Consider the following 15,366-nt stretch of genomic DNA (forward strand, 5'->3'; position numbering starts at 1 on the left):
ACCTATGGGATACAATATCCAAGCTAGAGGACACAGATGATACGGGAGGGACAAGACAGGGAATCTAAACGGAAGGCACCATTGCTTGAAGAACCTTTCTCCCAAAAGCAGTTTCAGCCGAGGCAAAGGTATCAAATTTATAAAATTTAGAAAAAGTGTGAAGAGAGGACCAAGTTGCAGCCTTGCAAATCTGTTCTACAGAAGCTTTATTTTTGAAAGCCCATGAGGAAGCAACAGCCCTAGTGAAATGAGCCGTAACCCTGTCGGGAGGCTTCTGTCCAGCAGTCTCATATGCAAAATGGATGATACTCTTCAGCCAAAAAGAAAGAGAGGTAGCCGTAGCTTTCTGACCCTTACGTTTTCCAGAAAAAATTACAAATAAAGAAGACGACTGCCGAAAGTCCCTAGTCGCTTGCAAGTAAAATTTCAAAGCAAGGACTACGTCCAAATTGTGCAGAAGACGTTCCTTCTGAGAAAAAGGATTAGGACACAAGGAAGGAACAACAATCTCCTGATTAATGTTCGTATCGGAAACAACCTTAGGAAGAAAACCTAATTTAGTACGTAAAACTACCTTATCTGAATGAAAAATAAGATAAGGCGAAGTGTATTGCAACGCCAAGAGCTCAGACACTCTACGAGCTGAAGAAATAGCAACAAGAAATAAAACTTTCCAAGATAACAACTTAATATCTAAGGAATGCATAGACTCAACCGGAGCCCCTTGAAGAACTTTGAGAACTAAATTCAAACTCCATGGAGGAGATCTGATCCTAACCAAGGCCTGACAAAAAGATTGTACATCTGGGACATCTGCCAGACGTTTGTGTAACAAAATAGATAAGGCAGAGATTTGACCCTTTAGGGAAATTGTCGATAAACCCTTCTCCAAACCTTCTTGGAGAAAAGATAAAATTCGGGGAATCCTAACTCTACTCCATGAGTAGCCCTTGGATTCGCACCAATATAGATATTAACGCCATATCTTATGGTAAATCTTTCTAGCTACAGGCTTACGAGTCTGAATCATGGTCTCTATGACCGAATCAGAAAAACCCAGCTTGGATAAGATTAAGTGTTCAATCTCCAAGCAGTCAGCTTCAGAGAAACTAGATTTGGGTGAAGGAAGTGTCCTTGAATTAGAAGGTCCTCCCTCAATGGAAGTCTGCAAGGTGGCAGAGATGACATGTCCACCAGATCTGCATACCAAATCCTGAGAGGCCAAGCAGGGGCAATGAGGATCACTGATGCCTTCTCCTGTTTGATTTGAGCAATGACCCGAGGAAGAAGAGCAAACGGGAGAAACAGGTATGCTATGTTGTAGGACCAAGGAACTGCCAGAGAATCTATCAGTTCCGCCTGGGGATCCCTGGACCTCGACCCGTATCTTGGGAGCTTGACATTCTGACGAGATGCCATGAGATCTAACTCCGGCCGACCCCATTTGAGAATCAGGTTGGAGAACACTTCCGGATGGAGTTCCCACTCTCCCGGATGAAAAGTCTGCCTGCTCAGAAAGTCCGCCTCCCAGTTGTCCACTCCTGGAATGTGGATCGCTGACAGATGGCAAGAATGGGCCTCCACCCACCGGATTATCTTGGCTTCCTCAGTCATCGCTAAGGAACTCCTCGTTCCTCCCTGATGATTGATGTAGGCCACTGACGTTATGTTGTCCGACTGGAATCTGATAAACTGAGCCGAAGGCAACTGAGGCCAGGCTAGAAGAGCATTGAAGATCGCTCTTAGTTCCAGAATGTTTATAGGAAGAACAGACTCCGCCTGAGTCCATACTCCCTGAGCCTTTAGGGAACCCCAGACAGCTCCCCACCCTAGAAGGCTGGCGTCTGTTGTCACAATCACCCAGGACGGTCTGCGAAAGCAGGTTCCTTGGGATAGATGATCCAGAGACAACCACCATAGAAGAGAGTCCCTTGTTTCCTGTTCCAGAGTTATTCGAGGAGACAAGTCTGCATAATCTCCATTCCACTGCCTGAGAATGTTTAACTGCAGAGGCCTGAGGTGGAACCGAGCAAACGGGATGATGTCCATTGCCGCCACCATCAGTCCGATTACTTCCATGCACTGAGCCACTGACGGCGAGGAGTGGACTGAAGGGCTCGACAGGTATCTAGAATCTTTGATTTCCTGACCTCTGTCAGAAAAATCCTCATAGATATGGAATCAATTAGAGTTCCCAAGAAAGTCACCCTTGTCTTCGGGATAAAGGAACTCTTATCCAGATTTACCTTCCACCCGTGAGTTCTCAGGAAGGATAGTACAACATCGGTATGAGATCTTGCTTGTTGACAAGATGGCGCCTGGATTAGAATATCTTCCAGATAAGGTGCCACCACAATGCCCCGCGGTCTTAGAACCGCCAGCAGAGACCCCAGAACCTTTGTGAAAATTCTGGGAGCCATGGCCAAACCGAAAGGAAGAGTCATGAACTGAAAGTGTTTGTCCAGAAAGGCAAACCTCAGGAACTTGTGATGATCTCTGTGGATTGGAACATGTAGATATGCATCCTTTAAATCCACTGTCGTTATAAATTGACCCTCCTGGATCAATGGAAGAATGGTATGAATAGTTTCCATCTTGAATTATGGAACTCTGAGAAACTTGTTTAGACTCTTGAGGTCTAAGATAGGTCTGAAGGTTACCTCCTTTTTGGGAACTACAAATAGATTTGAATAAAAACCCTGCCCCTGTTCCTGTACTGGAACGGGAATAATCACTCCCAGGGAGGAGAGGTCTCTTACACAATGTAAGAACGCCTCTTTTTTTTTATCTGGTTTGCAGATAATCTTGAAAGAAGAAATCTTCCTCGGGGAGGAAAATTTTTGAATATCAGTTTGTATCCCTGAGACACTATTTCTATAGCCCAGCGATCCTTAACGTCTCGAATCCAAGCCTGAACGAAGGAGGACAGTCTGCCCCCTACCAGATCCGGTACCGGAACGGAGGCATGCACTTCATGCTGTCTTGGATTCAACAGCAGGCTTTTTGGATAGTTTACCCTTTCACTTTACCTCTTCCTATCACTAACGTAGGCAAAGAGAATGACTGGGGTGGGAGGGAAGGGAGGAGCTATTTAACAGCTCTGCTGTGGTGCTCTTTGCCTCCTCCTGCTGACCAGGAGGTATATATCCCATAAGTAATGAAAATGATCCGTGGACTCATGTCTTTAAAAAGAAATAGATATTGTATACTTCACAAACAAACCTATTTTGCCTGCTGTGATCACTCTTTAAAAAGGTGTGCTTCACAGAATGAAAATTAAGAGTGGCCCAAACTGTTTAATAAAAGGACCATCACATTATAGGAAACAGAAATGTAAAGAGCGGATTCTTGTGCAATGCCACTCCATGCTCTCATGCAACCAAATGCACAAGAGCAGAACTTGTCAATTACCCCTTTCGGATCTGAGCTGTTTAAACTACTGCTTTATAGATATCAGGTGCACAACGACAGGGACATTGTCCTTTTGATAAATTTGCCCCTTCACATACTCAAGTATTGGATGAGCAGCTAATTGATTTAGGGTCTGATATCCAGAAGAGGGAGCTTTATTTGGTGGGCTGTACAAACAGCAATTTGAAATGAGGACAAATTGAATAGTTATCGGTGTGTATAACTACAAAGAGACGTTTAGGGGGAGGATGTGTAGCATTGAGTGAAAGGCTAGAGGACAGATTTCAGCTGCACTGGGTGTGCGAGATATTTGGATACTATAGTATGTAAAGTAGTGCCACATATCCTGGTCTAAGGATCAGACAAAACCACAAATATAGCCCTTTCAAATATAAAAGGCAAATAATATCTTGCACTTATCTAACATCTCATCTGATGGCCAGCTTTTAAGACTTTAGAAGAGTTTCTCATCTATACATGAAACACAGGCTCACATGAGGAAGGTTTTGCCTTACATATGGACTTCAGTAGCTTCTGCTTTGAGGACAATTTTAGAGGTGAGTAATCTGGAAACAGTAAAATTCAGATTAACAAGTGAGCTGCTTTTACATAAGACAATATGCCAGAAGAACCAGTACAGTACTATTTTATTATCAAGTAAAAGCAATTCTGCATTTTAAATTAAGTAAAATTATTAAAAATATACTGTTGTCTTATGAAGTAATGATCTGCAAGAAGAAACTATACAAGAAATACAGATCTGTCTTTATTTTATTTCTAAATACATTACTCAATTTTTTTTGAACAACTGTAGTCTCTCTGTAGGGGTAAAGATTGTGGATGGCAAAAAAAATAAATAAGGGAAATTCTTTAAGCCAGTGCAGGCTAACTGCCCCACCAAGACACCAACATTAGAGTAATAAGGGCAGGCACAGTATACTGTATATGCAGAGGCACAGAGTGGGTGGGTTCCTGTGGGGTTGAGGCAACTGCTGAATAGAGATGAAGGCTGGGTCAGCAGTTACGAATTGATAGCACGCTGCTGGGAAGGAGCAAACCGTATGTTTAATTACTCAGCATTTGCTGACACAACCTCTTTAACTACATTTTACTCCTGCTCGTATGTCAGTATGAATTGCAAACCAGCTGACACCAGTGCTATCATGTATGTCTGTGTGTGCATGTGTGTGCCAATGTGTGTTTTGTATGTGTATGTCCATTTGTGTGCATGCAAGTGTGTGTTTATATGTGTGTATATGTATATGTTTGCCTATTTGTATATTTTTATGTGTATTTGTATATTTTTATGTGTATATATACATATATATGTGTAAGAGCCATAAATGTGTATGTCACCCTGAAAATGAGAGCCTACTCCAATTTAATTTAAAAAGATAGATAATCCCCTTATTACCCATTCTCCTGTTTTGCATAGCCAACACGGTTATTTTAAAATACTTTTTAACTCTGTGATTACCTTGTATTTAAGCCTCTGCAGACTGCCCCCTTATTTCAGTTCTTCTGAGAAACCTGCATTTTATCCAATCAGTGCTGACTCCATGGGAGTGAGCACGATGTTATCTATGACAGACAGTGCTAGTTCATGTGAAACTGTCAAAAAGCACTGAGATAAGAGGCAGCCTTCAAGGGTTTATAAATTAGCATGAGCCTACCTAGATTTAGCTTTCAACAAAGATTACCAAGAGAACAAAGCACATTTGATGATAAAAGGAAATTGGAAAGTTGTTTAAAATGACATGACCCATCTAAATCATGAATCAAGTTTAATTTTGACTTGACCGTCCCTTTAAAGTTTCTAAAAGATTGCCATGTGATCCCATGTGTAAAGAAACTAGCCATCACTGCTATAAACCGCAAACCTACTTGTGTGCAGACACCTAGCAGTGACAAATGCAGAATAACTTAAATACCTTTCTTAGTGCATACTTGGGGTCATCTGGCAAGACCATTATCACCTTCCCGTCAGGATACTCTGCAACAATTCTTTCTTTCTTCCACCCCTAATTTAAAAACAAAATAAAGCAGAATGATAGAATAATTAACAATCCTAGCAATCTGTATAATTTTGTAACCCAATTAACAATCAGCTGCACATTGTTTAGTAGGAATGCAATGTGCCCTCCTAGTTTAACTAAGAAGCCAAGAAAAGGCTAATATTAAAGCGAAGGAAAGACATCAAACTCAAAACTCAACTTAACATAAATAAATTAAAAAACCCTATTTAGAATTCAAGTATTTGTGATATCTGCAATATTTGCAAATTATATTTATAATAATAGCCCTCTAAATGAATAAAAACAATTTATGTAAGAACTTACCTGATAAATTCATTTCTTTCATATTGGCAAGAGTCCATGAGCTAGTGATGTATGGGATATACAATCCTACCAGAAGGGGCAAAGTTTCCCAAACCTCAAAATGCCTATAAATACACCCCTCACCACATCCACAATTCAGTTTAACTTATAGCCAAGTAGTGGGGTGATAGAAAAAGGAGTAAAAAGCATACAAAAAAAAAAGAGGAACTGGAAATATAATTGTGCTTTTATACAAACAAATCATAACCACCAGAAAAAGGGTGGGTCTCATGGACTCTTGGCAATATGAAAGAAATGAATTTATCAGGTAAGTTCTTACATAAATTATGTTTTCTTTCATGTAATTGGCAAGAGTCCATGAGCTAGTGACGTATGGGATAGAAATACTCAAGATGTGGAAGTCCACAGAAGAGTTACTAGAAAGGGAGGGATAAAATAAAAACAGCCATTTTCCGTTGAAAAAATTAAATCCACAAAAAATAAGTTTTTCTTATAAATTGAAAGAAAAAAAAACTTAAAACATTAGCAGAAGAATCAACCTGAAACAGCTGCCTGAAGAACTTTTCTACCAAACACTGCTTCAGAAGAAGCAAATACATCAAAATGGTAAAATTTAGCAAATATATGCAAAGAAGACCAAGTTGCCGCTTTGCAAATCTGATAAACTGAAGCTTCATTCTTAAAAGCCCAAGAAGTGGAGACTGGTCTAGTAGAATGAGCTGTGATCCTCTGAGGCGGGGACTGTTCTGCCTCCAAATAAGCTTTATGAATCAAAAGCTTTAACCAAGATGCCAAACAAAAGGCATAGATATTCTGACCTTTCCTAGAACCAGAGAAGACAACAAATAGACTAGAAGTCTTCCTGAAATCTTTAGTAGCTTCAACATATTTCAAAGCTCTTACAACATCCAAAGATCTTTCAAGAGCATTCTTGGGATTAGGACACAAGGAAGGAACAACAATTTCCCTACTAATGTTAGAATTCACAACCTTAGGAAGAAATTTAAACGAAGTCAGCAAGACAGACTTATCCTGATGGAAAATCAGAAAAGGAGACTCACAAGAGAGCAGACAATTCGGAAACTCTTCTAGCTGAAGAGATAGCCAGAAGAAACGACACTTTCCAAGAAAGTAGTTTAATATCCAAAGAATGCATAGGCTCAAAAGGAGGACCCTGCAACGTCTTCAAAACCAAATTAAGACTCCAAGGAGGAGAGTGATTTAACAAGCTTGATACGAACCAAAACCTGAACAAAACAGTGAATATCAGGAAGCTTAGCAATCTTTCTATGAAATAAAACAGAAAGAGCAGAGATTTGTCCCTTCAAAGTACTTGCAGACAAACCTTTATCCAAACCATCCTGAAGAAACTGTAAAGATTCTAGGAATTCTAAAAGAATGCCAGGAGAATTTATGAGAAGAACACCATGAAATATAGGTCTTCCAAACTCGATAATAAATCTTCCTTGAAACAGACATACGAGCCTGTAGCATAGTATTAATCACTGAGTTAGAGAAACCTCTATGACTAAGCACTAAGCGTTCAATTTCTATACCTTCAAATTTAAAGATTTGAGATCCTGAAGGAAAAACGGTCCTTGAGACAGAAGGTCTGGTCTTAGAGGAAGTGGGCAAGGCTGGCAACTGGACATCCAAACAAGATCTGCATACCAAAACCTGTGAGGCCACGCTGGTGCTATCAGAAACGCATACGATTGTTCCATAATGATCTTGGAGATCACTCTTGGAAGAAGAACTAGAGGCGGAAAGATATAAGCAGGTTGGTAAAACTAAGAAACTCCTAGAGCATCCACCATCTCCACCTGAGGATCCCTGGACAGGTACCTGGGAAGTTACTTGTTTAAATGAGAAGCCATCAGATCTATTTCTGGAAGACCCCACATCTGTACAATCTGACAAAATACATCTGGATGGAGAGACCACTCCCCGGATGTAAAGTCTGACGGCTGAGATAATCCGCTTCCCAATTGTCTACACCAGGGATATGCACCGCAGAAATTAGACAAGAGCTGGATTCTGCCCAAGAAAGTATCCAAGATACTTCTTTCATAGCTAGGGGACTGCGAGTCCCACCCGGATGATTGACATATGCCACAGTTGTGATATTGTCAAAATGAATGGTTCTCTCTTTAGAGGCCAAACATGAAGAGCCCTGAAAATAGCACTGAGTTCTAAAATATTGATTGGTAACCTCGCCTCTTGAGGTTTCCAAACCCCATATGCTGTCAGAGATCCCCAGACAGCTCCCCAACCTGAAAGACTTGCATATGTTGTGATCACAGTCCAGGTAGGACAAACAAGAGGCCCCCTGAATTAAACAATGATGGTCTAACCACCATGTCAGAGAGCGTTGAATGTTGGGATTTAAGTAAATCAATTGTGATATCCGAGTACAATCCCTGCACCATTGATTTAGCATACAAAGCTGTAGAAGTCTCATGTAAAAACGAGCAAAGGGGATCGCGTCCGATGCTGCAGTCATGAGACCTAAAACTTCCATGCACATAACCACTGAAGAAAATGATTGAGACTGAAGGTTTCGACAAGCTGAATCCAATTTCATTTGTCTCTTGTCTGTTAAGGACAGAGTCATGGACACAATCTATCTGGAAACCTAAAAAGGTGACCCTTGTCTGAGGAATCAAGAAACTCTTTGGTAAATTGATCCTCCAACCATGTCTTTGAAGAAACAACACTAGTTGATTAGTGTGAGATTCGGTTAAATGTAAAGACTGAGCTAAAACCAAGATATCATCCAAATAAGGAAACACTGCAATACCCTGTCCTTTGATTACAGATAGAACCGAGAACCTTCAAAAAGATCCTTGGAGCTGTTGCTAGGCTAAATGGAAGAGCGACAAATTGGTAATGCTTGTCTAGAAAAGAGAATCTCAGAAACTGATAGTGGTCTGGATGAATCGGAATGTGCAGATATGCATCCTGTAAATCTATCGTGGACATATAATGACCTTGCTGAACAAAAGGCAAAAACAGAATTTATGCTTACCTGATAAATTACTTTCTCCAACGGTGTGTCCGGTCCACGGCGTCATCCATTACTTGTGGGATATTCTCCTCCCCCACAGGGAAAGGCAAGGAGAGCACACAGCAAGAGCTGTCCATATAGTCCCTCCCAGGCTCCGCCCCCCCAGTCATTCGACCGACGGTTAGGAGAAAAAAAGGAGAAACTATAGGGTGCCGTGGTGACTGTAGTGTATAGAGAAATACATTTTTCAAACCTAATTAAAAAACCAGGGCGGGCCGTGGACCGGACACACCGTTGGAGAAAGTAATTTATCAGGTAAGCATAAATTCTGTTTTCTCCAACATTGGTGTGTCCGGTCCACGGCGTCATCCATTACTTGTGGGAACCAATACCAAAGCTTTAGGACACGGATGAAGGGAGGGAGAAAATCAGGTTACCTAAACAGAAGGCACCACGGCTTGCAAAACCTTTCTCCCAAAAATAGCCTCCGAAGAAGCAAAAGTATCAAATTTGAAGAATTTGGCAAAAGTGTGCAGAGAAGACCAAGTCGCTGCCTTACATATCTGATCAACAGAAGCCTCGTTCTTGAAGGCCCATGTGGAAGCCACAGCCCTAGTAGAGTGAGCTGTGATTCATTCAGGAGGCTGCCGTCCGGCAGTCTCATAAGCCAATCGGATAATGCTTTTCAGCCAGAAAGAAAGAGAGGTAGCAGTAGCTTTTTGTCCTCTCCTCTTACCAGAATAAACGACAAACAAAGAAGAAGTTTGTCTGAAATCCTTTGTTTCTTCTAAATAGAACTTTAAAGCACGGACTACATCTAAATTGTGTAACAAACGTTCCTTCTTTGAAACTGGATTCGGACACAAAGAAGGGACAACTATTTCCTGGTTAATATTCTTGTTGGAAACAACTTTTGGAAGAAAACCAGGCTTGGTACGCAAAACAAACTTATCTGAATGGAACACCAGATAGGGTGGATCACACTGCAAAGCAGATAGTTCAGAAACTCTTCTAGCAGAAGAAATAGCAACCAAAAACAGAACTTTCCAAGATAGTAACTTGATATCTATGGAATGTAAAGGGTTCAAATGGAACCCCTTGAAGAACTGAAAAAAATAAATTTAGACTCCAAGGAGGAGTCAAAGGTCTGTAAACAGGCTTGATTCTGACCAAAGCCTGTACAAAAGCTTGTACATCTGGCACAGCTGCCAGTCGTTTGTGTAACAAGACAGATAAAGCAGAGATCTGTCCTTCTAGAGAACTCGCTGACAATCCCTTATCCAAACCTTCTTGGAGAAAGGAGAGGATCCTGGGAATTTTAATCCATGAGAATCCCTTGGATTCACACCAACAGATATATCTTTTCCATATTTTATGGTAAATCCTTCTAGTCACAGGTTTTCTGGCTTGGACCAGAGTATCTATCACTGAATCTGAAAACCCGCGCTTGGATAAAATCAAGCGTTCAATTTCCAAGCAGTCAGCTGGAGAGAAACTAGATTTGGATGTTCGAATAGACCTTGTACTAGAAGATCCTGTCTCAAAGGTAGCTTCCCTGGTGGAGCCGATGACATATTCACCAGGTCTGCATACCAAGTCCTGTGTGGCCACGCAGGAGCTATCAGAATCACTGAGGCCTTCTCCTGTTTGATCCTGGCTACAAGCCTGGGAAGGAGAGGGAACGGTGGAAACGCATAAGCTAGGTTGAACGACAAAGGCGTCACTAATGCATCCACTAGAGTCGCCTTGGGATCCCTGGATCTGGACCCGTAGCCAGGACCCTTGAAGTTCTGACGAGACGCCATCAGATCCATGTCTGGAATGCCCCATAATTGAGTCAACTGGGCAAAAACCTCCGGGTGGAGTTCCCACTCCCCCAGATGGAAAGTCTGACGACTCAGATAATCCGCCTCCCAGTTGTCTACTCCTGGGATGTGAATTGCAGATAGATGGCAGGAGTGATCCTCCGCCCATTTGATGATCTTGGATAAATCTCTCATCGCCAAGGAACTCTTTGTTCCTCCCTGATGGTTGATGTAAGCTACAGTCGTCATGTTGTCTGACTGGAATCTTATGAATCCGGCCTTCCCTAGTTGAGTCCAAGCCCGGAGAGCATTGAATATCGCTCTCAGTTCCAGGATGTTTATCGGGAGAAGAGACCATAGAGACCCTGAGCTTTCAGGGAATCCCAGACCGCGCCCCAGCCAAATAGACTGGCGTCGGTCGTGACAATGACCCACTCTGGTCTGCGGAAACTCATTCCCTGAGACAGGTGATCCTGTGACAACCACCAACGGAGTGAGTCTCTGGTCATCTGGTCTACTTGAATCTTTGGAGACAAGTCTGTATAGTCCCCATTCCACTGCTTGAGCATGCACAGTTGTAATGGTCTTAGATGAATTCGAGCAAAAGGAACTATGTCCATTGCTGCAACCATCAACCCTACTACTTCCATGCACTAAGCTATGGAAGGCTGCAGAATAGAGTGTAGAACTTGACAAGCGTTTAGAAGCTTTGACTTTCTGACTTTTGTCAGGAAGATCTTCATTTTTAAAGAATCTATTATAGTTCCCAAGAAGGGAACTCTTGTCGACGGAGACAGGGAACACTTTTCTACGTTCACCTTCCACCCGTGAGATCTGAGAAAGGCTAGAACAATGTCTGTATGAGCCTTTGCTTTGGAAAGAGACGACGTTTGGATTAGAATGTCGTCCAGATAAGGTGCCACTGCAATACCCCTTGGTCTTAGAACCGCTAGAAGGGACCCTAGCACCTTTGTGAAAATCCTTGGATGATCTTTGTGGAAAGGAATATGTAGATACGCATCCTTTAAATCCACGGTAGTCATAAATTGACCCTCCTGGATTGTAGGTAAAATTGTTCAAATGGTTTCCATTTTGAACGATGGAACTCTGAGAAATTTGTTTAGAATTTTTAAATCCAGAATTGGTCTGAAAGTTCCCTCTTTTTTGGGAACTACAAACAGATTTGAGTAAAACCCCTGACCTTGTTCCACAGTTGGAACTGGGTGTATCACTCCCATCTTTAACAGGTCTTCTACACAATGTAAGAATGCCTGTCTCTTTATTTGGTTTGAAGATAAGTGAGACATGTGGAACCTTCCCCTTGAGGGTAGTTCCTTGAATTCCAGAAGAAAACCCTGAGAGACTATTTCTAGTGCCCAGGGATCTAAACATCTCTTGCCCAAGCCTGAGCAAAGAGAGAGTGTCTGCCCCCTACAAGATCCGGTCCCGAATCGGGGGCTACCCCTTCATGCTGTTTTGGTAGCAGCAGCAGGCTTCTTGGCCTGTTTACCCTTGTTCCAGCCTTGCATTGATTTCCAAGCTGGTTTAGTCTGGGAAGCGTTACCCTCTTGTCTAGAGGCTGCCGAATTGGAAGCCGGGCCGTTCCTGAAATTGCGAAAGGAACGAAAATTGGACTTATTCTTAGCCTTGAAAGGTTTATCTTGTGGGAGGGCATGGCCCTTTCCCCCAGAGATGTCTGAAATAATCTCTTTCAATTCTGGCCCAAAAAGGGTCTTACCCTTGAAAGGGATTTAAGCAATTTTGTCTTGGAAGATACATCCGCCGACCAAGACTTTAGCCAGAGCGCTCTGCGCGTCACAATTGTAAACCCTGAATTTTTCACCGCTAACCTCGCTAACTGCAAAACGGCGTCTAAAATAAAGGAATTAGCTAACTTAAGTGCGTGAATTCTGTCCATGACTTCCTCATACGGAGTCTCCCTAATGAGCGACTTTTCCAGTTCCTCGAACCAGAACCACGCCGTTGTAGTGACAGGAATAATGCACGAAATAGGTTGAAGGAGGTAACCTTGCTGTACAAAAATCTTTTTAAGCAAACCCTCCAATTTTTTATCCATAGGATCTTTGAAAGCACAATTGTCCTCAATAGGAATGGTCGTGCGCTTGGCTAGAGTAGAAACCGCCCCCTCGACCTTAGGGACTGTTTGCCATGTGTCCTTCCTGGGGTCGACCATAGGGAACAATTTCTTAAATATAGGAGGAGGGACAAAAGGTATGCCAGGCTTCTCCCACTCCTTATACACTATGTCCGCCACCCGTTTAGGTATCGGAAAAGCACAATTTTTCTGGGATGACCAGATTGTCACAATCATCCAGAGTAGATAGCACCTCCTTAAGTAATGCGCGGAGATGCTCTTATTTAAATTTAAATGTCACATCAGGTTCTGCCTGCTGAGAAATTCTTCCTATCAGAAATTTCCCCATCTGACAAACCCTCCCTCACTGCCACTTCAGATTGGTGTGAGGGTATGACAGAAAATCATCATCAGCGCCCTCCTGCTCTACAGTGTTTAAAACAGAGCAATCGCGCTCTCTCTGAAATGCTGGCATTTTGGATAAAATATTAGCTATGGAGTTATCCATTACTGCCGTCAATCGCTGCATAGTAACAAGCATTGGCACGCTAGAAGTACTAGGGGTCGCCTGCGCGGGCATAACTGGTATAGACACAGAAGGAGATGATGTAGAACTATGTCTACTTCCTTCATCTGAGGAATCATCTTGGGCAACTTTACAATTTGTGACAGTACTGTCCTTACTTTGTTTGGACGCTATGGCACAATTATCACACATATTTGAAGGGGGAACCACATTGGCTACCATACATACAGAACATGATCTATCTGAAGGTACAGACATGTTAAACAGGCTTAAACTGGTTAATAAAGCACAAAAACCGTTACTGTCTCTTTAAATGTTAAACAGTGCACACTTTATTACTGAATATGTGACAAACTATGAAGGAATTATCCAATCTTTACCAAATTTTCACCACAGTGTATTAATGCATTCAAAGTATTGCACCTCAATTTTCAAGCTGTTAACCCTTAAAATGTTGAAACCGGAGCCGTTTACAATTTTAACCCCCTTACATTCCCAGCCACAGCCTTTGCTGCGACTTCACCAATCCCAGGGGGGTATATGATACCAAATGAAGCCTTCTAGGAACGTTTTCAGTGAATTCCAGACCCACACACATGCAGCTGCATGTACTGATCTCAAAAGTAACTGCACAGTAATGGCGCGAAAATGAGGCTCTGCCTACTACAGAGAAAGGCCCTTCCTGACTGGGAAGGTGTCTTAACAAGTGCCTGGTGCTAAAAATGTTCCCCAATGTTATAAAAGTGTGAAATTCAACTTCAAACTGCATCTAATACTTAAATAAAGCAATTGATTTAGCCCCTAAAGGTGTCTACCAGTTTATAGCCCATAAAAAGCCCTTTATTCTGTTTGAGACTAAGAAAATGGCTTACCGATCCCCATGAGGGAAAAATGACAGCCTTCCAGCATTACACAGTCTTGTTAGAAAAATGGCTTGTCATACCTTGAGCAGAAAAGTCTGCAAACTGTTCCCCCCAACTGAAGTTCTCTCAGCTCAACAGTCCTGTGTGGGAACAGCAATTGATTTTAGTTACTGCTGCTAAAATCATGCACCTCTTATAAACAGAACTCTTCAACTCTTTCTGTTTCAGAGTAAATAGTACATACCAGCACTATTTTAAAATAACAAACTCTTGATAGAAGAATAAAAAACTACAACTAAACACCACAAACTCCTCACCATCCCCAAGGAGATGCTACTTGTTCAGAGCGGCAAGGAGAATGACTGGGGGGGCGGAGCCTGGGAGGGACTATATGGACAGCTCTTGCTGTGTGCTCTCCTTGCCTTTCCCTGTGGGGGAGAATATCCCACAAGTAATGGATGACGCCGTGGACCGGACACACCAATGTTGGAGAAATAGTCCTTATATAGTCACCATCTTGAAAGTTGGAACTCTTACAAAATGATTAAAAAACTTCAGATCCAGAACTGGCCTGAATGAATTTTCTTTCTTTTGGATAATGAATAGATTTGAATAAAACCCTAGACCCTGTTCCTGAAACGGAACTGGTATTATTACCCCTGAAAGCTCTAGATCTGAAACACACTTCAGAAAAGCCTGAGCCTTCACGGATTTGCTGGAACGTGAGAGAGAAAGAATCTTCTCACAGGAGGTCTGACTCTGAATCCTATTAGATACCCTTGAGAGAGACAATACTCTGAATCCAATGATTTTGAACAGAATCTTCCCAAATGTTTTGGAATAATTTCACTCTGCCCCCCACCAGCTGAACTGGATTGAGGGCCGCACCTTCATGCAGACTTGGGGGCTGGCTTTGGTTTCTTAAAAGGATTGGATTTATTCCAACTTGAAGAAGGTTTCCAATTAGAAGCAGAGTCTTTAGGGGAAGGATTGGCTTTCTGTTCCTTGTTCTGTCAAAAAAAAAAGAAAACGATTAGAAGCTTTAGAGATTTACCGTTAGATCTTTTATCCTGAGGCAAAAAAACTCCCTTCCCCCCAGTGATAGTTGAAATAATTGAATCCAACTGAGAACCAAATAAATTGTTACCTTGGAAAGAGAGAGATAGTACAGGTGAAACTCGAAAAAATAGATTATTGTGCAAAAGTTAATTTATTTCACTAATGCAACTTAAAAGGTGAAACTAATATATATGAGATAGACTCATTACATGCAAAGCAAGATAGTTCAAGCCGTGATTTGTCATAATTGTGATGATTATG

At 41.9% G+C, this 15,366-nt stretch overlaps 1 protein-coding gene across 1 annotated transcript in view; it reads right to left on the minus strand.

Annotated features, from left to right (window-relative positions):
• ESCO1 (establishment of sister chromatid cohesion N-acetyltransferase 1) overlaps positions 1–15,366 on the minus strand; it is a 253,023-nt gene that overhangs the window by 167,075 nt on the left and 70,582 nt on the right. Inside the window, exon 7 of the mRNA XM_053714970.1 lies at positions 5,343–5,432. Coding sequence (XP_053570945.1) covers positions 5,343–5,432 — 90 coding nt within the window. The remainder of the gene's footprint in view (positions 1–5,342; positions 5,433–15,366) is intronic.

Source organism: Bombina bombina, chromosome 5 (assembly GCF_027579735.1).
Source record: "Bombina bombina isolate aBomBom1 chromosome 5, aBomBom1.pri, whole genome shotgun sequence".
Taxonomy (NCBI): domain Eukaryota; kingdom Metazoa; phylum Chordata; class Amphibia; order Anura; family Bombinatoridae; genus Bombina; species Bombina bombina.